Below are 17,794 nucleotides of genomic sequence, written 5' to 3'. Positions count from 1 at the left end.
CCGATTGACATTTTCCTGCATGCCCTTCTGCATAGTTAAATAAGTTTTTTACTCTATGAGACGATCGCTCTTTATGGTTTGCTTCTTGTAGAGCATGCATAGACTAAATTATATTAATTATCTTAAATTCCGTCTGCAACCTCATTATAATTCGTACATCCTAAACTTAGATATTCAACTGGTGAAATCATATGCATTGAGACTCAAAAACTTGCCACCAAACTCATTGCACGATGATGATAAGAAACATGTCGGAAATCCATTACTGTAATGGAAAATATATATATAACCTTAGTCAACATCCCATGAACATAGCATTGTTGCCCATCCTGAGGATGAGATATGGAGTTGTTCTGGATTTGGAGTGTGTTTCTCCATACATAGTATTCTGTTTGATCTTGAGCTCTTCAACAACCTCAATAGGTTCATATGTATCATGCATGTGTGTTTTACCACATTATATGTCCATTTATTGTTTCTGTAGTTGTGAGTGGAACATCATTTTCATTCTCTCTTTATTAATGTTCTTCCTTTCTATATTTCAACATTCTCTCAGTATTTTAACTTGTCATCGTGAATGTTAGTGTTTGCATTATTACTTTCTTATTGCATTATTTTCCTTTTCCATCGTAGGCAAAGGGAAAGTTGCAAGTTGCCTTTACATTTTTTCCACGCATGTACTTTGTGCATTCATTTTTTTTAGAGATAATAACACCCTCTTCTCTTAAAGTTTGATGTAATTACACATAAATTTTTTATAGTTTGAAAAACTACATCTAGTTGTTAATCAAACTTCATCGAATTTGATAACATTAGCACAAAAAGTTAAATGAAAATTCATATTCATCCCCAATTGACTGATTAACGACTTATTGCACGCTAAATAATTTTTTTCTGACCAACTACACCCTTATAAAGGTAACGATATACCTCCACATATGCATTAGCACATGGAGATATATAAGACTAATTTTTACAGAAAAACTTTTGACCTGCCGGTAATGAATCAATCGATGATAAATATGAATTTTTATTCAATTCTTTTGTTATTATTTGCAAATTCGATGAACTTTGAATAATTAGTATAAATCTTTATGGATTATAAATATTAATTGTGATGCATATAGGATTAATGAGTGCCCCAATTGCTCGTTCCCCATCAAAATATTTTAATTATCGAGATTCGGCCTAATTAAGCTAGTTGTTGCAATTTGAAATATCCATCCATGTAAGAACACACACAGATATATATATATATATATATATATATATATTTAAGGAGGTGGATATATATAGGATAATGATTAATTTCACACTCCAATATTCCAACCCTAAATCATAATTAATAATTTGTAGCTAGGCTGTCAATTATGTATTCGGCATTCATCCAAAGTCACTTTAGGTATATAATTAGTTTAAACATCGGACTATTGACTTCGCACTCCTCTCATCGATTCTTTTGTTGACTCTTCTGTATCATCTACATAGAATGCTACTCATCATACCTATACACATCATTTGAAAATTACTATAATTTATATGCAATCCACTATCACTTGAGAGGTAATTTCTGTCAACCTTTGATCAATTGATAATGCTGATAAAAAAATATCCTGAATTCGAGTTTTTAAATGTTATGGTACGTTTACTTTTATAATAATTTCTTATTTTTTTATTTTATGTGAATGTATTCATTATGTTTGAATTATTAATATTTTAAATCAGATTCTAAATTAAAGAGAGGGGGGTTGCACATTTGAAAATTTTGTCAATATTCAACAAATAATTAATTATTTTTAAATAAATAAAGAATTATACATATTTTTTAATTTGTATTACCGTACAAAAAAGAAAAAAAAATTGACACTGTATTTACATTTTTCTACTTTATTTTAATAGTGATTATTATTATTAATTAATATAAATTGTGTGATTAGGTATGTGCCAAAGACAGGTAGACAATACACAACTTTTTAAGAGCAGGCTGAAAATCTTGTCTTTTTGGGAAACAGAATGTTATTGTATCTAATGACAGTTTAGTATATAAAGATGACCAAGAAACCAAGAGGATCAGAACAAACTTTCCTAGTATATATATATATAGATATTCATCTGATACCCAGTCCAGTACGCTGGATTGCTGATGTTCAATTTGCTGTCGGGCACAACTCTGTCTTAACTCACAACCTCTTCCACAAATTCTCATTTAATAGAGACTAAACTAAATACATAAAATATAACAATACTATACTATAAAGTACGTAAGAATATACTGTTTCATATATTTATTTCTGTTTATTGTCTTGTCCCATTAACATCAATGTATTCGGTCATCCTATACACGTATTATTATACGCGCAGTCCATATGAAATATATTTTCGTAAATTAAAATCAAATGATAATATTTCACTGGAACATCAAATCAAACAATACAAGAACATGAAATAAAGATAACGACAGTATATAGTGTTGGAAAATATGTATAGTGAAGTTACTTTAAGTGGTTAAGGTTAGATGTAAAGAGACTTAGAACAGGGAACAACTGTTTAGGACCAATGTATATAGAGGGACCATTATTTTTGGTTGATTGTAATTAGTAGAAAATAAGTGGGGATCTAAACAGTTTTAAGTCAACGCAAACTGAACTATCCACAATGACATTTTACTCTTCATCAGCTACTTACCCAAAAACTGTTTTTGATTCTGACCTAATAAACTCTCAATTTCTTTTATTGGAATGACAACTCTACTTTTTTGTTTTTTTATAACAAAATTCAGGATTAATTACGCTTAGACCCCTCTAAAATGCGAAATGACACTTACACTTACACTCTTTTTAAAAATTTACATTAGACTCCTTTCGTTATGGTTTGGACTAAAAATGCTAACATTATCGAAAAAAAATTACATAATTTTTTAATTTTACTCCTCATTTGGCATTCTCATGTAATAATTTTATACTAGAAAAAATAATAATATTAAACTCAATCCATGTATATATATGTATCTATTATATTTATTTTTTTATAAGTACAAAAATATATTTACTACATATAATGGAATATATATTTTTTTCTTTTTGAGTTATAGTTAGAGAGTTGGGACTGTATAATCGGGCTGGCTTGTTTTTCCAAGAAATCATAAAAATTTGAAATCCGAACCAACATCATATCCAAAAAAAAGAAACAAAGAAACCCGAACCCACATGAAAATCAACTGGGCTTCAATTAGACCCGAGTCCCAACTTAATTGGATCTCCATTATAGTTCGAATTGGGCTATGTCTTTAGCCCAGTTTCCACAAATCAAAAGTCACTCACTTATTATGATAAACCCGTAAACACTCGCACCTGAACCCGAAGCCCCTGCGCACAGTGACAGAGCAAACAGTAAAGAGTAAGGGTTTTGCAGTTGACTGGAGTATGTGTACGCTTGCATCATTGTGCTTGAGTCTAGCTTTTAGGTATATTTGTATTTGATGATTCGTCTGCGTTATCTTTGATTGGGTTGTGCCTTATTCTTTCTTATTATGATTTGTCTGCTGAATTAGTATATGAGTTTTTGTGCTGAATGTGCGTGCTCTATCAAGCTGCTTGAGTTGATGGATGTTGCAGTCCTTTAAATTCTGCTTGGGAATGTGGGGTTTCTCTTATTTATCTGTTTAAGCTGATGGGATGTTCTCAGTCTGTCGAAGTTGTTCGAAAATCTTGCTGCTTGGAATTGAAAGATATGAAAATTGAAAGTGTAGTGTTGGCTAATATAATCTGTTGTTCTTCATTGCTGAAAGAGTCCTTTATGCTGTAGTTTTTTCTTTTATTTATTGTTTTGTTAACGAAATTGATGTAGTAGTAAAAGGATTATATTTCAGATAGTCAAGGTTGGGAGTTGGTTCTTAGATAGATTAAGTGGTGCTGTTTGTTTTCTGGATGCATTGAAAGATTTGGCTAATGGAAGTGACAGAATGACCAGATAGAAGTGATGCTTAACCCGGCTATATCTTATCTTTTCTTAGCAAGTGACGAATACAAATATCGTTTCAGGAAATCTGGGGAATAATTGGGACTTTGGACAGAACTGTGACGAATGATCAGTTTGTTTCATGCATGTTGTTCAACTATACTATCAGGGGCAGGTTGTCTTGTTACCAAGAGGCCATCTTGCGGGTACTTTTATCCTTCATGGAAAACAAGCTTCCAACATTCAGGTGTTAAAACAGTAAACTTGGAATTGTTGCTGACAAGATATCAAGTTCAGTACTATTCTTCAAAAAAGTCTGGTGGAGGGACTTCTCGTAAGACGAAACGTGATCCTAAAGCACCAATGAAGGAAGAAAAGGAATCGTTTTTTGTTGTTCGCAAGGGTGACCTTATCGGTGTTTACAAAAGCTTAAGTGATTGTCAGGCTCAAGTTGGAACCTCGGTGATTACTTCTTATCTGATTTTGACATGTGAATTTCCTTTGTTTCCTTTTTAATATGAATCTAAGTTCTTGTCATGAATCATGAAGCTTGTGAACCCCTGATTGTTCTAAAATTGTTACTCACTTTGGTTCACTTTGAATTGCATCCCCTCCTATTGTTTTTATTCTTTATCTTCTTTCTTTTCCTATGTGTTAATATGAGTCGTAAGGATTTCCTAAAAATTCCATCTTTAATTTCTGAAATCTCATTTTTCTATGAGTTGAGTCTCTCACACCTGTCCCCTATTATTGTGCTGTTTTTTTCTTCAGGGAGTTTTTACTATTGTTGTTCATTTGACCTATCCAAAGTGGTTTTATCTTGCAAACCTTATATGTTAAATTGTTTACTATTTTCTCAGTCATGATTGACATATGAAAACTGTTGGTTCCTGTGATGTTGTATTTTCATATACTGTCCATTCATTTGATTTGTTTCTGATGGAAAAATAAATTATAATTAGTGTGCACTAATCAAATAACTCAACTCTTGTCCTCTTTCCTGGCAGATTCGTGATCCTCCTGCTAGTGTGTACAAAGGTTGCTCCATGCCAAAGGACACAGAGAAGTATCTTCTATCTTGTGGGCTTAAAAATGCTCTATACTGCATCAGAGCTTCTGATGTAACTGGAGAACTTTTTGGTAATCTTGAGGCATGTCCTTTGCAGGTCAGCTGATATTTACATATTTGATTATTTTTTTCTTCTTATCCCATATTTCATGTATTACATTGGGGAACACGATATCCAATCTCAAATTTAATTGATCTCCACATGTAAGTCATAGAATGTTTGGCTTCACTCGCTTATATTGCTGGGTTCTCTATAGAAGAGTTGCACTCTTTTGTTTATACTGGTTGTAGATTCAATTTTTTAGTTGTTTAATTGTGACTGTGACAAACTCAATGCTACTAAAAAACACTAAGTGTACACATGCAGTGTGAAGCAAGCTAAAAAGCTCTTTTTCTACATATGCTATGAAACTTATGTGATCTTGTTCATATCCCTCTTTCATTTTGATTTATTTATATTCACTATTTACAAGCATCTCATGTTTACATAGCAGCCGTCTTCTTCTAGAGGTGAAACATCTAATGAGCCCATTGCAAAGAAGAGGTCACAGGGAGCTTCATTGTCAGATAGTGGGGTAAGAGATCATTAATCATTTCAGTTGAACAGAATATTTCTGTAACATAGTTTATAAATACTTCATAATCAAGTCCGGTTTACAAATGGGGTACATAGAAAACTAAGATGGATACTGCCTCTTCAACATATGTAAAGCAGAAACCATTGATAAGTAAGAACTTGCCACCTCTTGTGGAGTGTCAGTGAATTAAATGCAAGGGAAGTTTCTATATTGTTATAGCACCTCCATTACGTCCCAATTCTCATCAAAAGAAAAGAAGGAAACATTGGAAAAAGCCTATCACTAGCTCATGAACAGAAATAGGAAACATTAGTTTGAAAATTGTCAAGATTCCAGCGTCCATTTGCTGTCTGTGGTCTGTGGAGAGTTGCTGAGTCAACAAAATTCCCGCTGTTTCAGAATAGTAAACCACAATGTGTTGTGTGGATGGATTGATAGGATTTGGAAAGTTTATCAACCTGTTATACTTTCGTGAGGCTTTTGGGCCATTGTTGACTTTAAATGATACCCTAACAACGCATTTCACCTTAGGCCTTTATAGAGTTTATCAGAATCAATCAATTAGTATGGTGTTTCATAGTTGGGTTACTTATAAATTAGTCATTTCTTTGTGGAGTTAAGGAGTAATAAGTCCCCACCCTATGAAATAATCTTCAACTGCAACTGAGTTAATTGTAAAATTAACCTTTACAATATATCCTGTAAGATTCAGGCAGTATCAGGAAGAGATGAATTAACTTTGCATGCTAGAAATCTGATCCTTGTAGTCCTTATCAGCGATCCTGTACTCTTGAGTTTGATGGTGCTTCAAAAGGAAATCCTGGACAAGCAGGAGCAGGAGCTATAGTACGGTCTGATGATGGAAGTTCGGTAAGCACCGTTCTTTGTTTTTGAGAGGTTGTGTATCTTCTGTGCTGGTTATAACATATATCAACATTTTTCATGTGTTAGATTTGTAGGTTGCGTGAAGGGCTAGGAATAGCGACCAATAATGTTGCTGAATACCGTGGCTTTATATTAGGATTGAAATATGCACTTGGAAAAGGTTTTACAGACGTTCGAGTTCGAGGTGACTCTAAACTTGTTTGCATGCAGGTACAGCATGCATTGTTGTGACTCCCAACTTCACTTGCGTTCCTATCAATTACAGTTTGAAATGATTTTTTATGTCTCATGAGTCCTGTCATAATGAATCGTTCACATGTTTTGGTGTGCCTTGTATTTATCAATTAATGGCACCTTAAGATTTTCTCTAGCGTATTTAATGGGTAAATTTATGAACAGATTCAAGGTCTGTGGAAGGTTAAAAACCAAAACATCTTCACCTTGTATGAGGAGGCAAAGAAATTGAAGGATATGTTTCTTTCATTCCAAATTATTCACATTCTGAGGGTAAGCTTAGCATTTGCATTTAACATTTGCTAAATGCGATCAAACGTATAATTTTTTATGTCTATTTACTGCTTCATTTTCCTTGACAATTCCTATTTACATTACCAAACTTTTTAACATCAACATGTTATCTTTATCCTCGAAGGACTTAAACTCCGAGGCTGATGCTCAGGCTAACTTGGCCGTCAATCTTTCTGGTTAGAGCTTCTCCTTTCTTATCTAGTCTAGTCGCTAAAGCTGTATCTATCAATTCACTTGAATCTATATACCACTGCAGAAGGACAGATTCAGCAGGAGATCGATAAGTAGCTCACTCATGAGTTCGGTCACTGTGAAGACACATGAAGTATATACATTGACACATTGTAGCTCGTTTTTGCAAAGTCCATGTTTGTCCTTGAGGCTTATTTCTCTGGTGGATGAAACAGTTTTGCAATTTTTGAACATGTAATATCTTCACCGTGGCTGTAAAGTTGCATAGGCCGTTGAATTGAAGTTCTGTCGACGTTCAAGGTATCAAAAATATCCAGCCAATACAGCGTAGTTCCTCAAGGGGAATAGTCTGTTTTTTCTTTTTTTTAAGAGAACTTATATCGACTTTAGCTGGCTAAATAGCCATTAAGCATATCAATCAAGCATGGACCACAAAATTAATGTATTTTCCTGTATACTTTTATTATATTGCATTTGATTGGCCACCTGAGCAAAACTAATATATAAACCCCAGAAAAAAAAAATTAAGAGAAAATATTGGAAAATCACAAAGAAAGCATTTTTTTTTTAATAACTTTATTTAAATTATGTTGTATTTAACATATATATACACACATCTAGTGTATATGAAAACTTTTCTTAAATAAAATAAATAACATATCGTTATAAACATTCAGCTCTGGGGGAAAACATAGCAAACCAATCACAAGTATAACACATCTGGTGTATATGGAAACTTTTCTTAAATAAAATAAATAACATATCGTTATAGACATTCAGCTCTGGGGGAAAATATAGCAAATCAATCACAGAGTAAGTATATCATATCACATTTACTATATGATTAGTCACTTTTTCTGAGCTGTACACTAATAATACACATTTACTATATGACTAGTCACTTTTTCTGAGCTGTACACTAATACCAAGACCAGATAGGGGTATGCCAATAATTGAATTGGACGAATGGCAGTCAAATATTTTAACTTCCAGGTCTTTACATTTACCTATAATTATCAAGTAGTTGACATGCTTCTTAATTAGCCTGGAAGCGCATGCACCACGCGGAAGAGATTACATAAAGTTGACATTAGACTCATACAACCTGTTAACACAAATCATCCATGAATTTGATTTATTAAAAAAGAAAAAAGAAAACACAGGAAATTGCATTTAGTCCTTGTCTTCCACTTTGGTCGTTCTTGTTTGCAGTCACGTTAATTATCTCTAGGCACGATCTTCCCCCAAGACCTTACCGCTTCTCATCATCATAAAAAAGGTCAACCCCACCGTCCTGATTTCCACATAATCATGATTAAAATTAACACAAATTAATAAATCCCATAATTAGTAAAGATTAAAAATCATCATCAAAGTGTTCCCCCCTCAAATTAATGCCAATTCGACAATACAAAAAGTCGCCAAAATCCCTTATTTTTGCATTGAGAGCCTCTCTTTGATTGTTATATCATGACTTCTTGCCAAGTCTCGGTATATATATATACTTTATTTAAAAATTAAAATCAACGTGAGCAGAATGATAGTACAACTCGCCATATTGGCTCGTACAACCATGACCTGACCAGGTCAAAATACAATAATTATTTAGCAAAAATTGCATATAAATAGATCGTCGTCATGTAAATATTTGTCCAAAAGCAATATTCAAGAACTGAAACTAAGCCCATCAAAACTTAGAAATCACTACTCGAGGGTCGATGGCTTTTCGGTTCATTGCATATTTGGCTTGCATTGTTTTTCTTGCCGCCGTTGTGGCGGCTCATGACGGCCATGACCACCACAACATGGCTCCATCACCGTCGCCTGCACCTCCTCCTCCGCCCTCTGGTGCGTTCAGTTCTTCTCCATCTGTGGTGGTTGGGTTCTTGGCTCTGCTGGTTTCTTTCTTTGCAGTGATCGGGAAAAGGCTTTGAGATAAATTTCCTTCTCGAGATTTGTTCCATTTTGATCTGTTTTTATGTCCCTTGTTGTCTTCTGCTTGGATTATTAATTTCTTCGACCTTTCCTCGTATTGATCTTCGTTGTCGTTTCGTGTAGCCATATTTTCGTGTATTTTTCATCTTCTACTTGTTGCAGTCTAATAACGCTTCGGATAATATAATATTGTTGATCATGGGATCGTGTCCATTTGCATGTATGGGAATTCCTAGTTCCAATTAACTGTAAGATGAGTATGGCCTGGTAGTTGGAGCTCTTAGAATTATTTTTAAAATTCAATTATGACTTTTCACTATAATTAATTATCATCAATTAAACTAAAATATCATGATGAATATTAATTAATTATGGCTATGAAACGGATTATAAGCCATTGTTTTTGCAAGCAATGCCACAACTTTCAATACAATTAAAAATTATTACAAATATTTTGATTATAAGTAAAATCATTACGAATGTTGATTAACTATGGTCAAAACTTAAGTTTTTGTATTATTTTTGTGTAGCCTTTGTAAATAGTATTGATGTACTACTATTATAAGGTGTGATGGTATTTAATGTAAAGAATAATCACTTTTTTTGTAGTAGTTACCGAGGCTTAAACAATCCATATATATCTAAAATCAATTTTGATCAATCATAATTTTGAAGATGTTTGGTAACCTCAAGTATAATTGTTCGGACACAATAATCTGCATCTGTATAAGTTAAAATTTGAAGTTCTTGGCCAATTATAATTTTTTATAAATTCAATTATTATAAAAATTAAATAAAGATCGATCTATTCTTCTATAATCAATTAATTATTCAAGAGTTAGGCTGAATTCACCCTAACAATATAGTAAACTTGCGGATTTTTGACTTCTCATTCTTTAATCAAACATTATGCATCAGCCACTTGTTAAGCAAGTTGATGAAAACACTACATTTTCACATGATTTATTGACAATGGCAAGTATTTGTCAATTATATATTAATGAAATACCACTTAATGTTGCATTAAATAATCAGTACACTGTCCAATCATTCTAAAAACTTGAAGTAACATTTTCTGATTTCCGAGTCCAATGTTCTCCTATCAAGAAAAAAAAAGGGTCCAATGTTCTAAAAGCAGTCATTCACTACCAAAAAATAAAATAAAATTATCCTTCATAATATAAATCACCACGACTTTAAAAATCCTAATAAAATAATACTATCTATTACAGTTAGATAAAATTTAAATTTTGACCATGATCAGTCAACATTCCTTATGATTTATCTCAAACAAAAATATTTGCCACAGTTTTTAACTATAACTAATAATCATATTATAGTTGTGACTAATTAATATCCGCTATAATTTTTATCCATTTTACCATGATAATACTCATAATAAAAAGTCTTATTTCTTCTTGCGACTTAAATACTCTTTAACTAATTATGATCAAATACCGAGAATATCATACTATACATGCTAACTTCGAGAGGAAAGGATATAAGTTTGAACCCTTTGAGGATGTAGTTAATGATTCGTCATTTCTGTAATAGAATAGTTCTAGTTTGAGTTTCAGGTTGTAGCCTCAATCGCACACTTTTTTCTGGATAAATCGCATTTTGATGGATGATTAGATAGCGTCTAGACAAGAAATCCTAGAAGTTTGTAAGGACACATGCGCTTACACGCAGAGGACATGCAAATCTATCACTATATTGTACGCAATGAATTCATAAAATAATTTTAAAACATGTAACGATTATGATATAAACTGCCATGTTAAGTATATATGTTTTACTTGAAGAAAACCGAAGACAGAAGTTTCTGTAAATACTAGCCACAAACCAAAATGACAAGATTTAACAAATTTCATCCACTCCCACATGGAGAGTAAATATGATAACACAAAACTCATTTTACTATTACTGAAACTGCAAAATTCCTGCTCCATCCCACACCAAAAATAAAATTTTAAAAAAAGAAAGCTAAAATGAAAAAAACAACAATTAAAATTTAAAACCGTGCTCGGTATACTAGTTTAGTAAAAGTTTAACAAAGTCTAGCACAAGCAGCCTCTATAGCAGAAAGACTAGATAGACAGACAAACTGCTTAAACAACAACATCAACTCGTTCAAACTCAATCAAGGATAGATTGTTACTTTCGTCCACAGAGAAACTGGCAGGGTCACCAGCTTCGACACGGCCTGTTCGATCCACAGCTAGTCTCATTGATCCCTTGAACATGTCAATTTTGGCATTTGAGAGGACAAGAGTGCTGCCCTCTTTCGCCAGGTCAACTAACGAAGAAACCAAATAATCAATGTTAGCATGAAAGAATTCAATACACATTCTGAAGACAGGGTAGGACCACCACTTATGAGTTCAAGGATCATTCTGAATTTCATGTTCTTCCATAATTAAAAGTGAAAGAAATTTAACCCTAGTATAAAATTCACATCCTGCAATTTACCCCTCATGACCAGATAAGGATGTATCTTTAACAATTGGATCACTAGATATCAAGCACCAAGCAACTCTAGATGCTATTAATATCAAAAACCAAAACAACTCCATTTGTTACTGAGTGATGTTCAGAGAATGTTGCCTAACTATGTAATTCAAATTCATAGGGTTTTTAAGCATACGCAGCAAAAGTGCTACAATGTGGAGTGGCTCAATGGATTCACTTTTCAAAAGAATCAGAGAAGACGGGTGGGTTTAGATGGAAGATTGGGGTATTTCTCACATCCAGCAACTTGTTTGTGTCTGCATATGAGAATGTGTGATCACACAACAGATATAGGGTGAGAGAGTAGGAGTGCTTATATGGTAACTGCTCAAAACATTTTCAGGTCCAATCAATTACTAGTAACATTTCTCCACACAACATTTATATCAATCATTAGTGCAAGACTTCTCAGAAATTATAAACCGTAATAACAAGAACAGAGAGGAAAGCAAGATAAACTAGCATAAAGCCTAAGTACAAGTCAGGCAGAATCATTGAGAAACCAACAATATTGAAATTAACTCCTATAGTAATTCTGATATTGAAATTAAAGCAAGACATGTATGTCAAAAGAAACAGAAAAAATCAACTTGTAGGATCCAGACAGTAAAAGACAACTCAAAATTATGAAACGAAAATGTGCTAACCTTGATCATTTCTTGCAGTAAAAATGATCATTCCTGTCTCATCTCCCACTAAGCATTCTGAAAATCGTCCTTGAGTTCGACCTCTCTGCACTACCGTCTTTGCATCAACAACCTTTACAGTTAAATTAAGCCCAGTATCTAATGGGCGGAGCTGGTTGACCTTGGTGAATTGCTTCTTCTGGTCAGCCATCTCCTATCTGGATTTGGAAAAAAAGAATTATGTATGACATGCAACTAAACAAGTACTTCAGATTTTGCAATAAACATCAGACAGAAGATCTACAGTCGTAGAGAGAAAATGTTGGCATGCAAATAAATTTCAGTATTAAAAACCACAAGAATGAACTAGGAAGAAATCAAGGACTCCAAGCTAAATGTAGACGAAGTTAGATTATTCTGCTTTGAGTTAACAATCTCAACAATATTTTTAAATTCCTGAGAAGCAAAAATTGGTATATTTAACCTAATTCCTTTCTCTGTTTTCAATTTTTCTTTTAACTTAAATCAATAATTTCAAATCGGCATTTCCTATTGATAATACCAGATCGTAATTCTTACAGGCTACAATCAACGATTCAAGAGACACTTTCAATGCTATATATGAAAAAATAAAATAAAAATAGGGAATACATCAAAGGTTAATGCTTTCACGCCAAATCCAAAAAAAAAAAAAAAAAAAAAAATGGAAACAAGTAAAGAAGAAGAAAACGGAATCCATGAGGAGCCTTTGAAAATTCCAATCTCAGGACTGAGATGCACTCAACAATCTATTTGCAGATCGACCGTTATCATGCAGATCAAGATAATAGCAAAAACTCTTTATAAAAGATAACAAAAGAACATAAATCAATAGGAATTTTGAAAATTAAAGTGAAGAATTTAGAGGTAGCCAACCTGAATCTGTGCAGAGATAATCACGAAAATACTATTAGGGCAAATAAACAGAGAGTGGTATGTAGATTTTTCAAGGAACTAGTTTTGTAGATTGGGGAGGGACTCTGGGTAATAGCTTGGTGAGGTGTACCGTGAAATGCCTAGGTCTCCCTCCACCCAAATACTCCTCCTTTTTATATTAGTAATCCGTTTTCCGAATTTCCTTTTTCTTTTTATATGTAATTTTTCTTTGACTATTGTTATTTTTTTTTCTTGTTTTGATAAATAATAGAATGAAACCCACAAACTCATTAAGAGAAATTGAACTTATATCATATGAATCAAGTTAGGTTTTTCATAATTGATTTACTATCGATAAGAACCAATACCTAAGTTATATAATTCATATAATAGAAATATTCTCATATTTTTTGGTAGTTAAATATACATTACATATACTACTTATAGTATATTTTTATTTGCCAATTGAATTTTCAACTCTAAAACTATTATTACTTATAAGGAATCATTTAACTCGGCTCAGCTATTAAGACTGTGACGATAGTAAACAAGTTAAGAAGACTAGTCATAATTTGGGCCAAGACAAGTTGGGCACACATCCAGCCCATCACCAATCCTACTTCAATTTTCTATCAATGTTTTATCACTCAAGTTTTCTCAATATTATAAATAATTATAATTTAAGAATAATGACAAATTAATACTATATGTTATAGTCAAATAAAATTAACTATAATTAATTAATACTTATCATGATTTTAGTTGTAGTCAAATATTTATTATGATTTTTGCTTTTGGCTAATGTTTTGACATTATTTCTAGGAACGACATTTTATAAATATTATTCAGATTAATTAGTATCTTCTATGATGGATAATTTTTTAAGACGGTAACATAACAACGTATTTATTCTAATTTGTATAGAGTTTACACATCAATCAAAAAGAAATTCAAAATTTTAGAGAAATTTAAATTCGAAGTCAAGATTTAGGCATGGGTTTCCAATTTGTAGTTACTATAAAGAGAATTTGGTATCTTGACTATGTGAAAGGATTTGGCCATTGTAGTATTATGTATAGTATTATTTTGATTATTCTCAAGTGTTTCTAAATTGAATTATTTATTTATTTATTTGGAATTACAATAAGCGGCAGTGATCATGGAAAGTGAGTAGGTAAGAAAACGCAAATGTGGCATGGATTGTTGCTCCAATAGGAAGCACATCCTCGTCAATGGTGTAATAAGGACTATGAGGTGGATAAACTGATCCAACCTTCTCGTTCCTCACTCCCAGCAGCAAAAACGTCCCTGCAACTCTTTCCATGTAAACTGCAAAATCTTCACTTCCCATGAAATGAGGAGCTAATAAAGTTGTTTCTTCTCCGACAACCATCCTGGACACTTGTTCCACATGTTTGTATATTCTCTCATCGTTTATGGTTGGGGGAAGGGTGGGATGATCTTTCCCGTCAAATTCGATGTCGGCCAAGCAACGGTGGACTGCCGCTTGCCCGTCTATGACCTAGTGATGATCACAAGCAATGAAAAGCCTTTTGAATTTTCACAGTTATTAATATAGTGACTTATCTTTTATCATATTTTTGTGTCACGTATTGATGTCACATGACTGACTCACATATATAATAATATTAGGCTAATGTGTAATATCAAAGTGTGATACAAGATGTTTGACTGTAGGATTAGGCTGACGAGCAGGCTGAGCAAACAACACATTACTCACCTCTTCTATTCTTTTCCTAAGTGCACAGAAGCTTTCTCTGCCAAAAGCCCTGAAAGTACCTGCAATTGTGGCTGATTCAGGGATGACATCGAACCCACTTCCCCCACGAACCGTAGTCACGGAAACCACCTAGAACAATTCATGTCCACTCCTTATAATTCATCCTCAGAACATGAATTTACATATATATAACAATTTCAAACTAACTAAGACCAAAGTTAGATTACGTACCTGAGAATCCATAGGGTCCAACTCCCTGGAAACAATACTCTGCAAGCTACTGATAGAAACTGAAGCAGCCAAAATTGGATCGACGGAGTTGTGTGGCGCAGCTGCGTGCCCTCCCTTCCCTCTGATCACAGCTTTAAAGCTTCCACAACCAGCCAGAAACTGTCCAGGCCGAGACGCTACAGTGCCACTTGGATACTTATGGACCGTGTGCAGTCCAAGTATCGCGCTAACGTTATCTAGCACGCCTTCTCTAATCATTTCTTTTGCTCCTTCTCCATTTTCCTCAGCTGGTTGAAATATCAGGATTACGGTTCCCTGAGACCAACAATTTTTCTTATACTTTTTAGGCTTATTTATTAGGATTGATGTTTGACAATGTTCATGTGTAGGTAGCACGTGTATTTGTCAATTAATTAGTTCTTACATGTAAATAGTTGCTGAGTTCTTGTAAGATTTTTGCAGCACCTAGGAGCATTGCTACGTGTGCGTCGTGCCCACAGGCGTGCATTTTGCCATCTATTTGGCTCTTGTGCTCCCACTCCCTCATCTCCTACATCATAATATATTACAAATCATCATTACTGAAAACATTTCATTTTAGCGTTTCTTGAGAAATAAGAAGCGTCAAATCCAACAAATAGTGAGGGTGGAGCAGCAAAACTAAGAGACAACAGCCAATGGTTCGGGCATAAAATTTGCTCATGAAAGGTCCTGTCTTCGAACTTTGAATGTGTGTTGGGTGTGTGAGTGGGAAAAAGGAAAAAGATAAGAGAAAACCAATTCTCTAGACTGCTACTAATTTAATTAGAGTTGAGAAAGTTCTCCAGCACGTTGAACAATTGGGATGCTTTGTTTAGATATTCATATGTTGTGTTAATTACAAATAATTACTACTGCATCTTATATATGCTTCATATGTATATATATGAGAAGTGCTTAAAATCCATATCTTATATATATTTTATGTACATAACATGTATATATATATATATATATATGAAGTATATGGGGAAATAGCATTTTTAGTCCCATAAATTAGGTCCATGTCACTTTTGATCTTATTCATTACGTGATAATTGGCACTTTTAGTCCCATAACTTGCAAAAATTAACACTTTTGGTTCTCATGCGTTTTTCCATCTACAATTTAAAGATGTAGGTCACGTGCCTACTACGTTGCCATTAAGTATTTTTGATTGAAGGAAAAATTGGTCCTTTTTTTCAATAGTAGCATATATATGACTGATTCATTTGGCTTACTTGATTTACTTGTAGAAAATATGATTCTTTGTGTTGCTTTTACTTGGCTTGAACTTATAGAAATATAGGAAGGACAAAATTCAATTTTTTGTGAAAGAAAAGAGAAATCGTTATTGATTTTCTTGATTTATTTTTCCCCCTAAAATGTAGTTATATCCCCCCCCCCCTCCCTCCCCCTCCAAAAAATAAAAATGGTTTCAAGTTGAAAACAAACCAATTTTCTCTTAGTAAAAAATACTTAACAATCACATACTAGAAACGTGCTTTATACCGTTAAATTATAGACAAAAAAGTGGATGAGGTCCAAAAGTGCTAATATTTATAAATTACGGAACTAAAAATGTTAATCCCGTAATGATTAAAATCAAAGTTAAATGAGCCTAATTTATGTGACAAAAAATGTTATTTCCCTTAAAATATAATATGAGATATACCCAATATCAATATGCAATAAAAGATTGGAGCTATAATCTTTGTACAGTTAGTCTCCATTAATATTGTCCAAATTAACAAGACTTAGTACTGAAAACCATGTCAAAAACCAAGTACATGTTGTCTCATTACAGTAAAAGTGCTTTGTCCTATATATTTACTTGTAAGAAAACAAGTTGCAGCTGAAGTACATTGTTGTCATGTCAGATTAAAAAGATATTATGCACTGCAGTCCAGTTTATGTGATGAATTAAAGAAAAGAAAATATGCAATTACTGACCTGAATGGGCAGTGCATCCATATCTGCCCTAAGAGCCACAAAAGGAGGAGCACCAGTACCAATGGCGGCCACCACACCGGTACGTGCCACCGGCCACCGGTATCTAACTCCCATTTTCTCCAATTCAAGCCTAACAAGGGCGCTTGTGTTAAATTCCTGGAAAGCAAGTTCTGGATTCTTGTGAATTTCTCTTCTTATATTCTTCAACCAGTTGAGCGTCTCCGGCTCGTTAGCCAATTCTTTAACATAATCTGTCAAGGAGGCATTATGTTGGTGCAGAAATGGATTGAAGCAGTAGCGATCAGAACTGCGGGAAGCAATTAGTTGCATAAATGGGAAGAGTGATACAACATTGAATATGAGCAACACTGAGATATATTCCATTTGAAAAAACAAAAATGAAAAGACCTGCCCAAGGGTTTTAGTATTTATTATTGTATATATATTTTCTATATTGATTTTCTGGTGGTTAGATCCAAAGAAAAGTAATGGCTGGTGTCGGATATGTTGAATTGCTGTTTTAAATATGATACATTTTCAATTCTCTTGGGTTGTTCAAAATTAAATGCAAAGAGAATTACAACATTTTTCAATGATACAGCTGGGACATGATTTAATAGCTCGCTAGAGACCTTACAACAATTATTTTTATATA

The 17,794-nt window shown here is 33.4% G+C and overlaps 3 protein-coding genes across 7 annotated transcripts; 1 reads left to right on the top strand and 2 right to left on the bottom strand.

Annotated features, from left to right (window-relative positions):
* The first annotated feature begins 3,307 nt into the window (after window positions 1–3,307).
* LOC105156584 (uncharacterized) lies at window positions 3,308–7,654 on the top strand. Of its 3 annotated transcripts, none has more exons than XM_088878017.1 (9): window positions 3,308–3,396; window positions 4,041–4,419; window positions 4,965–5,123; window positions 5,518–5,601; window positions 6,382–6,474; window positions 6,556–6,699; window positions 6,889–6,996; window positions 7,142–7,193; window positions 7,274–7,654. In XM_088878017.1, the coding sequence occupies exons 2-9, from the start codon at window positions 4,084–4,086 to the stop codon at window positions 7,303–7,305; spliced, it is 1,008 nt and encodes a 335-aa protein (XP_088734143.1). In that variant the 5' UTR covers window positions 3,308–3,396; window positions 4,041–4,083; the 3' UTR covers window positions 7,306–7,654. The 3 variants fall into 3 exon arrangements, with proteins under 3 accessions (XP_088734143.1, XP_088734144.1, XP_088734142.1); XM_088878018.1 differs by having other exon boundaries at window positions 3,314–3,463; window positions 5,521–5,601; XM_088878016.1 differs by having other exon boundaries at window positions 3,314–3,463.
* A 3,497-nt stretch (window positions 7,655–11,151) lies between these two features.
* On the bottom strand, window positions 11,152–13,347 carry LOC105156583 (uncharacterized protein At4g28440). The gene is made up of 3 exons (XM_011072755.3): window positions 13,197–13,347; window positions 12,303–12,499; window positions 11,152–11,443 (listed from the first exon to the last, which is right to left on the bottom strand). The coding sequence occupies exons 2-3, from the start codon at window positions 12,490–12,492 to the stop codon at window positions 11,256–11,258; spliced, it is 378 nt and encodes a 125-aa protein (XP_011071057.1). The 5' UTR covers window positions 12,493–12,499; window positions 13,197–13,347; the 3' UTR covers window positions 11,152–11,255.
* Window positions 13,348–14,297: 950 nt separating this feature from the next.
* On the bottom strand, window positions 14,298–17,794 carry LOC105156767 (IAA-amino acid hydrolase ILR1-like 2). Of its 3 annotated transcripts, none has more exons than XM_020691989.2 (5): window positions 17,140–17,788; window positions 15,593–15,718; window positions 15,169–15,483; window positions 14,938–15,066; window positions 14,298–14,718 (listed from the first exon to the last, which is right to left on the bottom strand). In XM_020691989.2, the coding sequence occupies exons 1-5, from the start codon at window positions 17,521–17,523 to the stop codon at window positions 14,335–14,337; spliced, it is 1,338 nt and encodes a 445-aa protein (XP_020547648.1). In that variant the 5' UTR covers window positions 17,524–17,788; the 3' UTR covers window positions 14,298–14,334. The 3 variants fall into 3 exon arrangements, with proteins under 3 accessions (XP_020547648.1, XP_020547649.1, XP_020547650.1); XM_020691990.2 differs by having other exon boundaries at window positions 15,593–15,715; window positions 17,140–17,786; XM_020691991.2 differs by lacking the exon at window positions 15,593–15,718 and having other exon boundaries at window positions 17,140–17,794.

This window comes from Sesamum indicum, linkage group LG2 (assembly GCF_026168435.1).
Source record: "Sesamum indicum cultivar Baizhima isolate 11 linkage group LG2, ASM2616843v1, whole genome shotgun sequence".
NCBI classification, from domain to species: domain Eukaryota; kingdom Viridiplantae; phylum Streptophyta; class Magnoliopsida; order Lamiales; family Pedaliaceae; genus Sesamum; species Sesamum indicum.
The sequence above is the reverse complement of the archived record's forward strand: the minus strand, read 5'-3'. Positions and strand labels throughout refer to the sequence as shown.